Source organism: Gopherus evgoodei, chromosome 22, assembly GCF_007399415.2.
Source record: "Gopherus evgoodei ecotype Sinaloan lineage chromosome 22, rGopEvg1_v1.p, whole genome shotgun sequence".
NCBI classification, from domain to species: Eukaryota; Metazoa; Chordata; order Testudines; family Testudinidae; genus Gopherus; species Gopherus evgoodei.
Window position 1 is genome coordinate 1990845 of NC_044343.1, and position 16769 is coordinate 2007613.

General features: G+C 53.3%; 1 protein-coding gene across 6 annotated transcripts in view; it reads right to left on the reverse strand.

Moving 5' to 3' along the window:
- Window positions 1-395: 395 nt before the first annotated feature.
- COMP (cartilage oligomeric matrix protein) overlaps window positions 396-16769 on the reverse strand; it is a 50524-nt gene continuing 34150 nt past the window's right edge. For all 6 annotated transcript variants that reach the window (XM_030540564.1, XM_030540565.1, XM_030540568.1 and 3 more), the window contains 17 exons: window positions 16200-16251; window positions 14138-14310; window positions 12794-12931; window positions 12613-12690; window positions 12306-12464; window positions 11636-11740; window positions 10072-10179; window positions 9310-9469; window positions 7319-7437; window positions 6865-6917; window positions 5622-5815; window positions 3806-3984; window positions 3244-3292; window positions 2559-2755; window positions 2139-2311; window positions 1755-1894; window positions 396-1015 (listed from right to left, as the gene is read on the reverse strand). In XM_030540564.1, the coding sequence (XP_030396424.1) occupies window positions 957-1015; window positions 1755-1894; window positions 2139-2311; window positions 2559-2755; window positions 3244-3292; window positions 3806-3984; window positions 5622-5815; window positions 6865-6917; window positions 7319-7437; window positions 9310-9469; window positions 10072-10179; window positions 11636-11740; window positions 12306-12464; window positions 12613-12690; window positions 12794-12931; window positions 14138-14310; window positions 16200-16251 (2136 nt within the window). In that variant the 3' untranslated portion in view covers window positions 396-956. The remainder of the gene's footprint in view (window positions 1016-1754; window positions 1895-2138; window positions 2312-2558; window positions 2756-3243; window positions 3293-3805; window positions 3985-5621; window positions 5816-6864; window positions 6918-7318; window positions 7438-9309; window positions 9470-10071; window positions 10180-11635; window positions 11741-12305; window positions 12465-12612; window positions 12691-12793; window positions 12932-14137; window positions 14311-16199; window positions 16252-16769) is intronic.

The window sequence follows — 16769 nt, forward strand, 5'->3', positions numbered from 1 at the left end:
CCACCACCATGTGGTCAGCCTGCAGTGGGGAACCAGCCAGAGACTCCAGCCTGTAGGAGCAGCCAAAGCAGGGACCTCTGGAGACAGTGAGAACTTCCTGCAGTCTCTTCACCTCAGTTTCACTCCCCCTGGGCCCTCCTCACCCTCTTCTCACCTGTAGGATCCCTGCTCTTCACTTCTTTCAATTTAGCTTCTTCCCTCCTACCTAAACCCAGAAGAAAAATCTGTCCTGTGAATTGAGATTTGGGGTAGGGTATGTCTTACTCTGGAGTGCCCAGCACATTCTTGGGGAGTTCTTAGATGCTACGTAACAAAGCAAATCTGACTGCTTCTCCCACCTGCTCCAGCCAGTCCGTAAAGGAGATTTAAATAGGTCAGTGATCACAAAAAAGTACTTAAGTCTATTAGGGTGTTGTTTATTATCCAAATTATTCCAGAACTAAGGTGCCCTTTTAAAGTGCCTTTTGTGTTCCATGAGTAATTCAAACATCCTGCGCATCTTTAATGTACAGGTGCTTTTCAAACTGACATTTCCTGGCTTGCACCAGTAATGGGACTTGGTCTAACAGGAGGCAAAGTAAAAATCTTTTTAAGGCTTCAGAGCCACTACGTAGGGGACAGTTATTCAAATAGTTCCAGCCACAGCAGGTAGCGTCTCAGCACATCTGTTTCCAGGCCATGTGGAAGACTAGTGTTAACAGCACAGTCATTGTTTTTGGCTTCTATTCACACGTCATTTATGAATCTCCTTCCAGCACCTAAAATCTCTGCAGTTCCAATAGACTTTCATAGCAATTAAAGAGATTTGCTGTTGTGGAAAGGATGCCAGATAGGCAGGGACACCTGCTGCTGTACGGAGTGCAGTGGTACATTACATAGTTCTTTATTCAGTATAGCAGAGCTGCAGTAGTGGATAGCTGAGTACTTTTTTAAAGCAAATTTTGATAGACAAACATTTAGGCCGTGGGCTGGTCCTGCTGAGTTCGGAATGTCTCATAATCTTCAGGAATGGTATCTGAAGGGGATGAAATTGAAGTTGGTGTAGATTAGCATCAAGATTGCAAATGAGAAGCTTAGTAAACCAGTAACACGAAATAAACACCCACAACCCTGTCGTGTGCAAAGAGGAATCCAACAAGACCTGAGTGGGGAGACAGGTGAGAGGAGCTGGGAACCTCAAGAAAAGCCAAGCATGATTCCAAGGGATCACCGTTCAGTAGTAATAGTCTTTTGTCTGAAACCCCAAATTCAGATCTTGACTAAGTGTAGGAGATTGCCAGTCTCAGGTGCAGTGACGGCATTCCATCTCCCTAAGGCCCCTGCAGTTTAATGGGAAGTCAACTCCTGGCTTCCTGTCTTCACCAGTGCTGCTGGAGAAGAATTGCTGCCAGATTTCGCTCCAGAGCTGGGTGCATTTTAGTAATCAACAACCCATTTTCATTCACGTGGGATCCCATAAATGCTGCACCAGCTCGGTTGCACAAATTGAGAGACATGAATCTCTCCATCACTGACGTGCAGCAGTCCCTTAAGGGGAACAAGGAGCGGGGCCATACATTGCATGGGGAAATGTCAGGCAGTCAGATTCCACCTTCCCGCCCTGCAGGCTGCTGTACTTCTAGGATAAAATGCAAGTTGTGTTGCTTCGTCTCTCAGAGCAGGTAGCACTGCTGGCTGGGACAGCTGGCAGCAACGTTCCTGCTGATGGGAGCAAGAGGCTAGTCCCCAAAGTGTCAGCACAGGGAACCACTCACCATTGCAGCGGTAACGCAGGTTGGACCAGATAATGTTCTCCTGGGAGAAGCAGAAGACCCCCAGCCGACCCCCTCGCATGGTTGTATCAAGGACGACTCCGCTGTCTGCTACCATTTCAGGGCCTTCATAGAAGCGAGCTCTGGAAGGGGATGATGTATCTTAAGAGGCCTCCCCCTATTAAAAGTGATTTTCCTTTCCCAAAGGAGGGAGTATTCCCCCATCATCTCCTGGACATGCTGAGTAAGGAGAGGGGCACGGTGTTTGACTTTATAAACAGGAGCTGAGTTTAGCAGTTGCTTCCCCCTTTCTTTAATCGTCTTAGTGCAGTTTTTAGGTTGACTCCCCTTCCTTGCACAGGGCACAGAGCAAGCCCTGCTCCTTACCTGATGTATCCAACTTGAGGCCGGTGCTGTAGGAACCAACGATATGACGTCTTGTCCTTCCAGCCAGAATTCCTGGGGTCTTTCCATAGCAGTTTGACCTGGTCTGTCGTGTCTCCAGTGTGCCAAAGGGAATTACGGAGATATTCTCCTGGCCCTGTATTAGATTTCACTGCCTGAGGGAGGAGAAAGGGCCATGCTCATGTAGTAGGAACACTAGAGGAAGCTAGTGCTACATTCACTACATGTACATACCTTCTGTTCATAAAGAGGAGTTCTGGCCAGATTGACAGCAAAGCTAGAGAGTCCTGCCCTTCCCCCACGTAAGGTGCTTGATCTTAAACCAACTGATGCCCCCCTCCCACCCGCATGGGAGGACAGGAGCAGGGTGATCTGAAGTCCCCATGGGTCTTGTGGTCCTACCTTCAGCTGAATTCCGGGCTCTGCTACTGCTCGGAAGGGGTTTGCCTGCCAGTATGTCTGCTCCATCTGCTTCCACATCACCACATAAAAACTAGAGCTGTCCTGGTAACCGAAGATAAAGCCCGCATAGTCGTCGTCTGTGGCGGTGTTCACGTGGAAGGTGCCCTCGAAATCCACCCCATTGAATGCAGTGTAACCTCAACCGGTAGGAAGGGGGAGAAATAATCACTGCTCCTGAGCCAAGAAACAAAAACAGCCCAGTCCCCACTATAGCCTCAACCATCCTGTTGGGATCCAGGCCTTCCCTTCATGGGCTAATCCAGAGACCCATACAAACACGGTCTCTCCCTCTTCTCCCCCAGCATTAAGTCCTAATAGCAGATCAAACCCAGACCCTTGTCTGGTTGAACCAAGCCGCCTGCTCAAGTGTCTAGTTTGTCCAGCTTCCATGTTTTCCAGAAACTTCCCCTCTTCTAGGTGTTGCTAAGAAAAATCCCTTAACTTCATTGCACCCAGATTGCTTATTACAGAGCCAGAACGTTCAAGACAAGAATTTCTTTTCTCCAAAGGAGGGAATTTGGCTGAGCCACTAAAACAATCTCCAAAATGTTCTTTGAAAATTGTGCTGGGAAGAGGAATTACACCTATGAATAAGGCCCTGCTAGGCTAGAGAGCCGATTCTTACCCACAGCCAGGCCAGGATCGCTGTTCATGGTCTGGACAATTTCCATGCCCTGTGAAATGCAAATGTTAACTCATTACCATCTGGAGCTGAAAACTTTTATCATTGTCATGTGGACTTGGAGCAAAGAGGTGAAAACGTGCTTCCCTCTCCAAGGAGGAGATAGCAAAATCCCTCTCAACAAGAGTTCATTCCAGTCATCTGTGAAAATCTGGTGCTGATTTAAGACTTGCTGTAATCCCCACCCCAAAGGGTTGGGAAGTAAGGGAGAGATTCGGCTACTCCAGCAGGCTGGTGCCACCCCGCAGGGGCTTCCAGCCATGTCTCTGTAACCTGAGCCATCTCTCCTCCTCTTCTGGCTCTCCCTAATGACAACACAACTGGGCAAAGGGCGGGGCCCAGGCTCAGGCTTTGCGGGTCATTCCCCTCCCACTTCCGTTCAACCAGCCAACAGAAGGACTTTGGGGTTTGTGGCTCTAAGTCAGTGGATTCTGCTAAGCCGTCTAGCTGCATCACTCACTAATTCCTAGCACCCCCTCACACTAGATCTGAAGCCGTCTCCTACCTGGTTAAGGACAATCCAGTTAGGGTCAATCTGTGCATCGCCTTCAGGGTCCAACACGACTGTCTGGAAGGCCCTGAAATCTGTCAGGGTCACCTCTGCATTCTCTGGGCACACGTCGATTCTGTCAATCACCTGGTCACTGTCAAAGTCGTCTTCACAGCGATCCCCCACACCATCACCTGTAATGAAGCGCACCAAGTTACCCGTTCTACGATAGCACCATCTCCTCGCACCCACTCGGCTCTCAGCCATAGGTTTCAGGGTGGTTGTATCTATGCTGTGATAACTAGGCCTACAGATTTACCCAGTGAAAGGGCATAAAATGTCACAATAACCCAGAACCACCAATGTTGAGGGGAGAAGGTGCAAAAGCGAGACAGACTGAATTAGTCCCTACAAAAAGACCACCTGATACAACTCAAGCACAGTCTTAAAATCGTTCCTGGTAAACAAGTGTGAGATACGAGGGGGCAGAGGACGGATGTGTCAGAAATTGGGCCTTACTGGACAAAATAATGCAAGGGCAGGCTGTTCCAGCCATCACTCCCGGGGGAGGAAATACAGGCCAACAGGGGGAGGCTACTGCCACACTGACTGAAGGAAGGGGAAGGAACAAACTTCACTTATGGCTGCCACCCTCACTGTCTCTGGGGACCTTGGACCCCCTTCATCCTAATCCTGAGCCATGTCCTGACTTGACTAGACCAGAGAGGGACCCAGATGACACCACCACCCCTTGCCTGGTTGACTCCTGAACACCAGCTGGGATGTGACACTGTGTCCTTCCATATCTTATTTCTTCTCCGTCTGTCTGATAAGTGTCTAGCTTAGCTGGCCAACACTGCCCGGAGGGCAGCTAAAAGCCGGGCCCTAAACAGTCTGATGCTGGTACAGGTTTGCCAGGTCTCGGAGCAGCTGATCAGACCATGGGCTGGGCCTGTGTTTTTCCAGCAGTGAGGCTGCAAGTGAAAGTCAACCCCAGAGCCAGAAGCTGTTTTTTTTCCTCTTTGTTGCTCTTTTCTCTCCTTTGGGTGTGTTCATCTTGTTTTGTCTTAGGAAACAGGATCAGACTTTGACAGCAGCTCCTGCCCAACTCAACTAATTTCCTCTCTTTTCCCTAAAAGGACAATTATTACCATCTTTTAGTACGATCTAAGAAACTGTCAGACGAGGAGGGTGGTGCTTCGAAAAACTCTCGCTAGGGAACAAGGGACTTTAGCATAAAAGCCTTAATTAATACTTAGCATTTCAAATGCTTTAACCAGCCCCACTTCCCTTTCTGTGCCTTTTTATTAAAGGGTAACAGGACTTGTAATGGTGTTGGTGCCATGGTGCCAAGCAGCTGGAGGTCTCTCCAGCAAACCTCAGATCTGTTTAGCCTAGTTTAGTGACTAGGTTCTGGTAACGCCTTTAGCCCATGTATTCCATCTACATTAATACAACCACCTCCCAGATAGGTGCCCTGCTGGGGCCAAGTGTCCATGCACAGCTGGACTTCTCTTGGGACCGTTCTGTAGGAACCCCCACCTGGGGCTGGTTCCCCCTCCCAGTCACAGATGCTAATAATGCTGGGAGTGGGGGAGGAGGAATTTCACACCTTTTAATCCAGTCACTACACCCAAGAAAAGGAAGTCACTGGGTCACCTAGGTCAGTCACTACACCAAGAAAAGGAAGTCACTGGGTCACCTAGGTCAGTCACTACACCCAAGAAAAGGAAGTCACGTCTTCCTAAATGTTCTTTAAACTAGCTAGCACGTGACTGAAAGCAAGAAGGGGCAGGTCCTGCAGGGCTCGTGCAACACTTGTTCCCCTTACGGTCTGAATCGTCTTGGCTGGGGTTGGGGACTAGCCGGCAGTTGTCAGGGCCGGGAGGTCTTAGATCCGGAATCCCGTCGTTGTCGTCGTCGTCATCACATTCATCTCCAATCCCGTCGTGGTCCGTGTCCAGCTGGGAGCTGTTGGGCACTGAGGGGCAGTTGTCATGTGAGTCCTGGTGGCCGTCCCCGTCCCTGGCAGAGAGAACATCAGACAAGCGGAGATCAGAACATCTGGCAAGAAGACCAGTAGATGCTAAAGGGCGCAACAGGGGCACATGAACTCTGCCCCACATGCAACAGCAAGAAGCCTGCAACAAGTGTGTGTGTGTGTGTGTGTGTGTTTTACAAAGGCACCCACCTGTCAGGTGAGCTGGGATCCTGCCTGACAGCAGGAAAGTGGCAGCTGGTGGTTTCGCCAGCCATAAAAATCTAACCTGTGACTTAAGCCAGGATGAGTTAAATTCACTCAAGTTGGACATGCCTTAATAGATCAGGGGTGGGAAAACTTTTTGGCCCAAGGGCCACCTCGAGGTTGCAAAACTGTATAGAGGGCTGGGTAGGGAAGGCTGTGCCTCCCCAAACAGTCTGACCCCTATGCACCCCCTCCCACTTTCTACCCCCTGAAAAACCCCCATAGAACTCCTGACCCATCTAACCCCCCCCCCCCCCCCCCGCTCCTTGTCCCCTGACTGCCCTGACCCCATCCACCCCCCGACAGGCCCCTGGGACTCCCAAGCCTATCCAACCCTGCCTGCTCTCTGACTGCTCTGACCCCTATCCACACCCCTGCCCCCTGATAGGCCCCCCAGGACTCCCACATTTATCTGAACCTCCACCCCATCCATGCCCCCCCCCCGCTCCCTGTTCCCTGACTGCCCCTCGGGTCCCCCGCCCCTTATCCAACCCCCCGACCCCCTTACCATACTGCTCAGAGCAGCATGTCTGGCAGCCGTGCTGCCCAGCTGGAGCCAGACATGCTGCTGTGCTGCCCTGCAGGAGTGCGAGCCCCAGCACCCAGACCGCTGCCCTCAGGGTGGCATGGCTTCAGGAAGGAGGGACAGCAGGGGAGGGGCCGGGGGCCAGTCTCCCCGGCCGGAAGCTCAAGGGCCAGGCAGGAGCGTCCCGTGGGCCGGACGTGGCCCACAGGCTGTAGTTTGCCCACCTCTGTAATAGGCTGATAGTTGTCTCAAGAGCAGCTGTTACTTGTTCCCCAAATGAGCCTGGGGGCAGCTGGTTCTCACCGGTCCTGGTTAGTGTCACACAGGTCCCCCACGAGGTCATGGTCAGCATCTTCCTGGTAAAACAAAACATTAACCATCAGCTGAAATGTGCCCCAGGTGGACTGAAGATTTAGTTCCCAAGGAAGAACAGACTGCTTGGGCCTAAGCACCTGCCCCCTCAATTGATATTTAGCGCTGGCAAGGTGAAGAGGGCCCCACAGAGGAAGCAATTTCTGCAGTGCTCATGGTGAACTGGTGGATTTCTCCCTGCAACAGTCATGGAGAGCAGTATTTTAGGATGCAAAGCTGCTGCTCCATCAGGCCCATGCATGCTGGGAGCTGTGGTCTCTACAGGCTGCCCTTCTGTAGTAGAGATTGAGCTACCAGCAAGGCAGCCCGTGGCTGGGCAGTGTGGGTGGCATCCCTGCTACTACACCCGCTGATGAGAGCTCAAGCAGGAGTGACGTTTACTTGCCTGGTTTGGGTTACTGATGGTAGGGCAGCTGTCACACACGTCCCCCACTCCGTCCCCATCGCTGTCTTTCTGATCAGGGTTGTGGATGTTTTTGCAGTTGTCCTCCACATTTTTGATCTCTGTAAGCCACAAACACAAGGCCCTTTAACCCAGCACTGCCATGAGAGGCAGGTGCAGCAACCTTGGCTAGGTTAGAGAGGGCAGGAAGCTGGGCCTGGCCCAGTTCTTCATGCCCCTCTGTGTGCATTTCATGTATTTATGTTCCCTGGCATTTCAGTGCCTCCAAAGGCTCTTCTCTGGGGCTGAATCATTCCTGGGGACTGAAATCAGAAAACCAGAGGCCACATTATTTTGAACCCTTTAATGGTTCAAGGCAGAAGCACATGCTGTAAACGTAAATGAGTTTGTTCAGCACGGTATAACCTTACTAACTAAAGAGGCAAAAAGAAAACAGAAGATTTGGGTCAGGTAAACAGCCTGATGGGAACCTGAAGCCAAAGGAGAGCATTGAATTGTTGAGCTTTTGGCACTAGAGGTGTGAACGTACTTGACTTGAGTTTTGGCCGGCAATACCACAAGTTGCCTACAGAGGGCAGCTATGTCTGTCAAAGGCCAAAACGGTGCCCACAGCTGTTCGCTGCATTCACCAAACTGGGCTTTGTCCACACTAGATTTTTTCCCCCTTTGCCGCTCCAAGGGTGGGAGACTTTAGTTTTCCAAGCAATTAATGCTCATCCAGAAGTTACAGCAGCCCACCCGTGACATCTCCCCCAGGACACAGGATTCTCCCTAGTGCCCATATCCCCTCTGTGACCTGGGTGAGAGCTAAACCTTTCCTGGGTCCTCCAAATATCCAGCCGGTATGTGAGGGGTGAGGAAGGAAGGGTGTTTAGTGGGAGGGAGACCGATGAGAAAATCCCCCTGGACTCGTAGTTCCCAGCCTGTGGCTCAGGGTACTGGACACAGGGTGTTAGCTCTCCTTGTTAACAGCTGCTTCTACAAGTGTCCAGGTTTCCCATTACAAAGAAATCTCACCCACGTTATCATTCCTAGACACATCTGTACCATGCTGGCCTGAGAGAGGAACTGTTCTCAAACCTGCATTCCTCACAGAGAGTGACAGAGCTGCAAACAGTCAGCATCTTCTCTGTCCAGGAGTAACCGGCTGCAGAGGGTTTAGACCGAAGTTGTCAGTGTTTTCCCAAACTTCTCTAAAGCAGATTTTATGTATTAGCCTTGGCTTATTTACTACATATTGGCTGTTAGACTTGGAAAACTCCAACAGCATCTTCTGGAGGTCTGAGATAGGCCAGACACAATATACTCAGCAACCTCTCTGACTTCACTTCTTATCACAATGCCATGAGCTTCTCCCCCAATGAATCGCGCCAAGGAGATTCCTTAGTTGTAGCGACTCTGGAGAATAGTCTGTAAAGGAATTTCCTCTCTCCCAGGCCTGGGGCAGTTGTGGTTTCTGGCTCTAGAAAACGTGCGTTTACCCCCAGCCCAGCTATCTGGTGATGACGTATAGAGCAGCAAACCTCTTCCAGGACCTCGCCCTGACACTTCCCCTCATCAGCCTGAGGCAGGTGGCGCACTCAGCAGGCCTTCAGCCACTCAGCGGCTAGGCTGGGAGCCGCTAAGTGTGCCCAGCGGCTTCGTTTCTACGTGGAAGCTGCTGCAGCTCTGGTTTGGGAAGTTGGAATCTAGGGCCGGTGTGGAGATCGCGTGCGTTGTGGCCTCTTGTGAACCGTGAAGGCTCTTGGCCTGTGTCCTTGGTGGGGGGCGAATCTCTGCCCAAGGACACAGTGATTAGAAGGGCTTTAGCTAGTCAGAAATTAGTTCTTTTCCTGCAGCACTCTAGGCCACCTGTCTCCAGTATCTGGTTTCTGCCCGATGTGACTCAGTCTGTGGCCCAGGGGCCGGGGCCAGCTCGAGGCACCGCCACTCTCGTTTGGGTGTGGTCTGTGTCCCAGCCCCCCCACCCTTACTGTCTCCATCGATGTCATCATCACATGCGTCTCCCTTCCCGTCCCTGTCGCTGTCCCGCTGGTCGTTGTTCTTCACATGCCGGCAGTTGTCACAGGCGTCACCGAAGCGATCCTTGTCCGTGTTGCGCTGGTCCGTATTGCGCACAAAGACGCAGTTGTCCTGTGAGGTGGGGGGAAGGGAGCCGTGATGAAGCTGCGCCCGGCTGTGGGGAAGGTACAGAAAGGGGTCCCGGGACAGACCTACTCTGAACGATCTGAGCCCATCCTGATGCCCTCATTCCAGGCATTGTCGCAAAGCCCAGGAGCGGTGTATGTTCAGCTGGGACCAGCATTTGCCCAGGACCAACACTGAAAAGCTAGGACACACCCATCCCTGCCACTCCCTCAGAGAAGCACGATTTCATCCAATTGCAGCCTCCCCCTCTTCCTCCACATCCACCCCTTCCTGCCTTGATCGTTTCACGAGAGGATTAAAGCCTCCGGTCAGCACTGGACAGAACAATGGCTCCTCAGGGCACATCTGAAGCCCTCACCCCAGAAAGCCCCCTTTGCTTCAGGTACCGTAGAGGCCACCCAAGCTGTGCCCAGCAGAGGCACATCCTGATTAGCGCCAGCCTCAACTTCAGCATCCCAGGGTGAAGGCTACAGGTCTCCCGCCATGTAGGCAGAGCTGGAGCACTGCATGCTGGGACCTCCTTGTTTCTCTGGGTTCGGTGGGTGTGTGCTGGCACGGCTTGGGGCTAAGCATTAGAGAGTCCAAACCTCTGCATTTAATATCCCATCTCCATCAGCATCATCATCGCACGCGTCACCGATGCCATCCTTGTCTGCATCCTCCTGGCCGGAGTTGGGGATGGTCACGCAGTTATCCTGACAGAAGAGCAGCCGTGAAGTACCTTGAGCTGCTGGTGTATTGTGCAAACACTCTCCCCGCCGCCCTTTTTCAAACTACAAAATCCTGGACAAGCCTGCCCTGGAGTCAGGTCACTGCTGAGCCTGTCCCGGGGCGGCTGCTCCGAGCGACATGCCTGCCCTGGAGTCAGGTCACTCCTGAGCCAGTCCCGGGGCGGCTGAAAGCGACATGCCTGCCCTGGAGTCAGGTCACTGCTGAGCCAGTCCCGGGGTGGCTGAGAGCGATGTGCCTGTGCTGGGAGTCAGGTCACTCCTGAGCCAGTCTCAGGGCGGCTGCTCCGAGCGACGCGCCTGCCCTGGGAATCAGGTCACTCCTGAGCCTGTCCCGGGGCGGCTGCTCCAAGTGACGTGCCTGCCCCGGAGCCAGGTCACTCCTGAGCCAGTCCCAGAGCGGCTGCTCTGAGCGACGCGCCTGCCCTGGAGTCAGGTCACTCCTGAGCCAGTCCCGGGGCGGCTGAGAGCGACGTGCCTGTGCTGGGAGTCAGGTCACTCCTGAGCCAGTCCCAGGGTGGCTGCTCCAAGTGACGCGCCTACCCTGGAGTCAGGTCACTCCTGAGCCAGTCCCAGAGCGGCTGCTCTGAGCGACGCGCCTGCCCTGGAGTCAGGTCACTCCTGAGCCAGTCCCGGGGCGGCTGAGAGCGACGTGCCTGTGCTGGGAGTCAGGTCACTCCTGAGCCAGTCCCGGGGTGGCTGAGAGCGACGTGCCTGTGCTGGGAGTCAGGTCACTCCTGAGCCAGTCCCGGGGTGGCTGAGAGCGACGTGCCTGTGCTGGGAGTCAGGTCACTCCTGAGCCAGTCCCAGAGCAGCTGCTCTGAGCGACGCGCCTGCCCTGGAGTCAGGTCACTCCTGAGCCAGTCCCAGAGCGGCTGCTCTGAGCGACGTGCCTGTGCTGGGAGTCAGGTCACTCCTGAGCCAGTCCCGGGGTGGCTGAGAGCGACGTGCCTGTGCTGGGAGTCAGGTCACTCCTGAGCCAGTCCCAGAGCAGCTGCTCTGAGCGACGCGCCTGCCCTGGAGTCAGGTCACTCCTGAGCCAGTCCCGGGGCGGCTGAGAGCGACGTGCCTGTGCTGGGAGTCAGGTCACTCCTGAGCCAGTCCCAGGGTGGCTGCTCCAAGTGACGCGCCTACCCTGGAGTCAGGTCACTCCTGAGCCAGTCCCAGAGCGGCTGCTCTGAGCGACGCGCCTGCCCTGGAGTCAGGTCACTCCTGAGCCAGTCCCGGGGTGGCTGAGAGCGACGTGCCTGTGCTGGGAGTCAGGTCACTCCTGAGCCAGTCCCGGGGCGGCTACAAGCGACGCGCCTGCATGGCTTGGGACAGTGGTCCCATGGGGTGGGGAAGCGGAGCTGACCTGCGTTTTGAACTCTTTAGCGCTGGCCTCTTGCTCTGCTCTGCCCTGGTGTCCTGCTCAGTCTCTTACCTTGCGGCATTTTCGGTCTGTGCAGCGCAGCTTCTCATCTGGGAATCCATCAATGTCTGTGTCCCTCCCGCAGACGTAGCCATTCCCAGCCCAGCCAACAATGCACTACAAGACAGCAAATGTGGGGAGTGAGGGTGCAGTGAGAGATCTACTGCAGACCCATCCCCTGAGCACATGCAGCCAGGCTGCATACCACGGGCTGCACTTCGCCTCACAAATCCTGGGGGATTGGATGCCTCATTCCGCAGGTGAGCTGTCCCCTGGAAGAGGCAGCTGTGCTGTGACGTGTTAGTTCAGATCGGAGCTCTCAGCTGTATACTGAGGCATAGAGAGATTCAGCAGCCCTGGGCTCCCCCTGTCCCCAGCGAGTTCCACTGGACCTTAGCGCCCAGTCTGAACAGGGCTCACCCCCCTTCAGCATCAGTGCAGTGCTCAGAGGCTGTGGACACACAGAGACCTGGAAGCATTGGCTCACTGCACGTAGGTAGCATCTTTGCGAGCAACAGGCCGCTCTGCGGTGTGCTAACGGAGAAGTTCCTCTTTCAGCTCCGCTGGCCAGTAGGGGTCAGTGATAGACACAGGATCTGGAGTACGGACGTGAAGGGAAAACAGCCCCCCCCAGCCCTCCCGAAGGCCTTGCTGTCTAAGCGAAGGGCAGTTTGGTTCTCACCACACACGAGATGGTCCCGTCACGTTCAACGATGCAGCGAGCTCTCTCATGGCACGGACTGAATTCCCCATTGGGACAGCGTCTCTCCGCCTGGCTCCTGCACCCAGCAATCTGGTCCCCAACAAAGCCAGGCTTACAGGACCCGCACCGGTAGGATCCCTGCCAGAGGAGCGACAAGAAGTAAGATGGGTGCTGGGAAAACGTTGCTTGAACCCCCATCCAGTGGGTGCAACTGCTCCATCCCAACGGAAAGGGGACGCTACAGGGTGTCTAGGGGCAGTGGCCCAGGCCAGCTGGTGCTACTTACCCGAGTGTTGATGCAGATGGAGTTTGGGACACAAGCCCTGGCGCTGTCCGTCTCACATTCATTGATGTCTGTACAGACCTGTCCGGGAAGGAGAAAGTGGGAGGGTGAATCGCACCTCAGTAGAAAGCAGCCACCTCACTTGAAGTGGCTTTTGGGGATGGGATGAGGGGGGTGGATGTACCTGTTTGTTGGCTCTGGCGAATGCCAGCCCAACCCCTTGGGGTGCTGGCCCAGTGTAGCCGGTGGGACAAGGGTCACAATGGAAGCCAGGGGCCGTGTTAACGCAGTTGACTCTCGGGAAGCAGGGATTCGTGCTGCACTGTAGGCAGGAAGGAGAGTTCCTGCTGAATTGCTAGTTGTGATTGTAAACCAGCCATTCCTATAGTCTGACCCTGGCGGGACAGGGCAAGGAGGGACGGCCTCACGGGGCAGGCAGGAGTGAATGGAGATATTTGAATTTCTGTGCCAGTGGAAAGTGCAGTTCCCCATAGGGTGACCAGATGTCCCGATTTTATTGGGACAGTCCTGATTTTGGGGTATTTTTCTTACATAGGCTCCTATTACCCCCCATCCCCGTCCAAATTTTTCACTTTTGCTGTCTGGTCACCCTAGCTCCCCATGTCCTCTGCTCTCCCAAGCTGAATAGGATGCAGACAAGGAAAGCAAATCAACTGAGAAGATTCTTTCCCGTTAATTTCCAAGGTGCGTCTGGTTTCCAGGCAGCGTAGTAACTGACCCTTCTTGGCAGTATCTGAGTCCGAAGTTCTGTATAATTGACCATGCTGGTTTTGAAGGGTCAGGGTTTATTCACAGCACCGTGGTGAAGTTGCCCATCTCAGAAGGAGAGCATTAGCGTTCAGCAGCGCCTCCAGCCCCAAAGATTATACTTCCCTTCATTTTAAATTGCTTCATCTTTTCCCACCGTTTTAATTTAATCTTTGTGCATTATATCCCCAGTGTTATTAAACAAGGAAACCTGTTACCATCCAACAAACCTCAGCTGAACGAAATTCTAGCCGTACAAAGGACATAAAACCGGTCTTTAGTAAGCAACTAGCCAAAGAATCGGGGGAAAAAATCATTTGCCTAGCAGAATCTGATCTTAAACTGCAGAGACAGATTGGAAACACTGAGGCTGGTTTAGTGTGTTCGGAGGGAGCCTGCTGTGCAGGTTTCAGGGGTCCATTATGATCAGCTAGTCTGAGGTGCATATCACAGGCCAGCGACCCTCACCTGATAACGTTTTGCATCAGGCCCCTGTTTGCATCACTTTTAGAAAGAGACACCAGGCCTTTAAAGACTTCTCAGATGGAGCACGAAGAAGGGAGTTTTAATACATGAGAGATGCATCCACTCCAGTTAAATTACAGAGGGCATTGGTCTGTTGCATTAGGCAGGGAAGTGGAACTGTGTGACCTCCACTGCTGACGACAGGGCTAAAATGAGAGACTCCTATTCTGCTCCAGATAGGAGTTAGCCACAGGTTTCTGTAACGTCCACTGACTCACTGCAGGTGGGTTCTGACCTCATTGATATCTGTGCAGTTGGTCCCATTGCCAGTGAAGCCCAGGGGGCAGGGTCCACAGTGGAAGCCAGAGTCAGTCTCTGTGCAGGTAACTCCAGGGAAACATGAGTTTGGCAAACATCTGGGAAATCGTGTTATGCTGATCCCTGGGCCTATTGCCCCTGGGTGCATACCTGAAGAATAGAAAACATGTTAGGAACAGAGCTGCCACAGACAGCACCTATCCTATGTTACACTTACCAGGGGCCTTCTCATAGTGCTTCACAAATAGTGAATGATCTCTCTCAGCCCTGGGAGAGAAAACAGTGATGTTCCTATTTTGCAGTTGGGGAAACTGAGGCACAAAGAAGTTACTTGTCTGAGGCCTCTCAGACTCAGTGGGAAATACAGCCTGGAATCTTGACTCCCCATCTGGTACATTAATGACATCCACATCCTTCTCAATCCTGCTCGCCTAACCATCACACCCATTACCCAGACTCCCAAGGGTAGCAGAGGGTCCAGAACTGGCCCCAGAAGGGAGGGCTGGTACAACTCCCGGCTGGGGATCTAAGATTAGCATCTATTTCTGAAGCTCCAAGGTTGTCCCATGAGAGGACTGTTACCCAGTCTGCCTTGACGGTATGGATTAGAGCTGCAGGGATGCTATGAAGTGTTCTCGTTCAAGGCCCTGACAGCTCGAAGGATAGCCCCAGGAATGCCAAGTAATCCATCTTTCCCCAGACTCTTTGGTAACCAGAGTAATGAGCAGGGAAGACAAAGATCAAGTGAGGAGAAGAAAGTTCAAGACAGTTTTATGAGCAACTTATTAAAACAACTGCTGTGGATGAATGGGATTCTGTACGGTGGGTCCCAGAGGCTCTGACTAATCTCTTTTGCTGCAGAAATGTGGAACCAGTTACTGCTCTATTCTTTAGATGTGCTGGCAAATAACGGAACATCTCACTCAACTGCACTCTCCTAAAACCAAGTACACTGGAAGTAAATCTCAGTCCAGAAAGTCACTTAGTGGGGAGCAGGCAGCAATTGATGTACAAAATGTTGATTGATTGTTTCCTTGCTCAGCCGAGGCAGAAGTGGCTTGGAAGGACTGGCACAGAGTAATGTTCCATGTCATTCACAGCTCAGGAGTGGCCAACTCTTAACTAGCAAACTTGCCCCCAACCACCCCCTCCCACTTCCGCCCCTAACAACCCCACGGGGCAGAGGTTCTGAGGGGTAATTAGGCGACAGGAGGCTGTAGGCACCTGAAAACCGAAATGACTGCCCTGCCTGGTGCAGTGTGGCCCAGCAGAGGGCTGTTATGGAACGGAGTCTATCAAGGGCTGAGGGTACAAAGAGGTGGGGGTTGTGTGGACTAAGGCTGGTCCCGAGGCAGCCGGCAATCGAGAGGACTCCGGGCTCGCCTCCTTGCAGCACTGCACAGGTTTAACTTGAGGCCTGATTTTCAAACAGATGCGAAAGGCTGTGTGAGCACGCCGCGTTCAGGTGAAGAGCAGCGGTTTAGTTTACGTTGACTAGGAACACGTCTGAGCTGATCTAAAAGACAACTGTCCACACAGCGTTTTACAGCAGTGTAATTAACCTAGTGCATGTGTGTCTGGGCAAGGCCTGGGTGGCAGAAGGGAAGAGGCTTATGTAGGCGCGTGCGGCTCCCAGCCCCTGCACCAGCTAATTGTTGCGCCTGCGATTGCTAAGGGGGTGACATCCTAGGAAAAAGACCTGAGCACAGGGCTGGGGTCCAGAAATACCCACGTTCTAACCCAAGCTCCGACACTGACTTCCTGGGGGCAAGTTGCTTCACTTTCCCTAGATCACAGCTGAGTATAATTATCCTCAGCTGCCTCCCAGGAGTGGGTGACAAAGCTTAGTTAATGGTTATGAAGTGCTTCGAAGAGGGGCGTTGCCAAGTCTGAGGATTATCCTAGGGCACTTCTCGTGAATGTGAACAAGCCAACCCCTTGATGGGGGCTGTGGTAGGTGATGGTCTGTTGCTTGTTTAAACAAACGTAGGAGGCAGCAGTGAGCAGCTGGGTCTGGGGCATTTCACGGAGCAACTCACCACAGGCATCGCACTCCATGACCGTGTTTTTCAGGAACGTGATCTCCTTAATCTAGGAAGGAAACGAGTCACCAGTTAGCCAGAAGCTTCCACTCCCATTCACGTCGCTTGAACTGAGGCTTTTCAGCGCCAGAAGGGACTCGCACACTTCTACACGTCTGTTTACAAGAGGTGTAGTCTTGCACCAAAACCTGAGTTGTGGGCCTTGTGTGGACTGAGACTGCCCTCCGCACCTCTCTCACCCTTCAGCCTAGAGGAGGCAGGCCCCCCTTGCTGCCGAGATGAGCTTACCATGGGCCAGGGGAGAGACAGGTTTCCTTTTTCCAGGGGCTTTCATACTCGTGCAAGTTGCTGGGCTTCTCCCTCATAGCACTGAGTGCTATTCCCTGCAGCTGTACCTCCCCTCTAAGCTGGAGGGCATGAAAGGGAAAGTCAGGGCCAGTAAGGGGCAGAGGCGGCTCCAGGCCCCAGCATGCCAAGCACGTACCTGGGGCGGCAAGCCATGGCGGGCGCTCTGCCGGTCGCCGCGAGGGCAGCAGGCAGGTTGCCTTTGGCAACATGCCTGCGGAG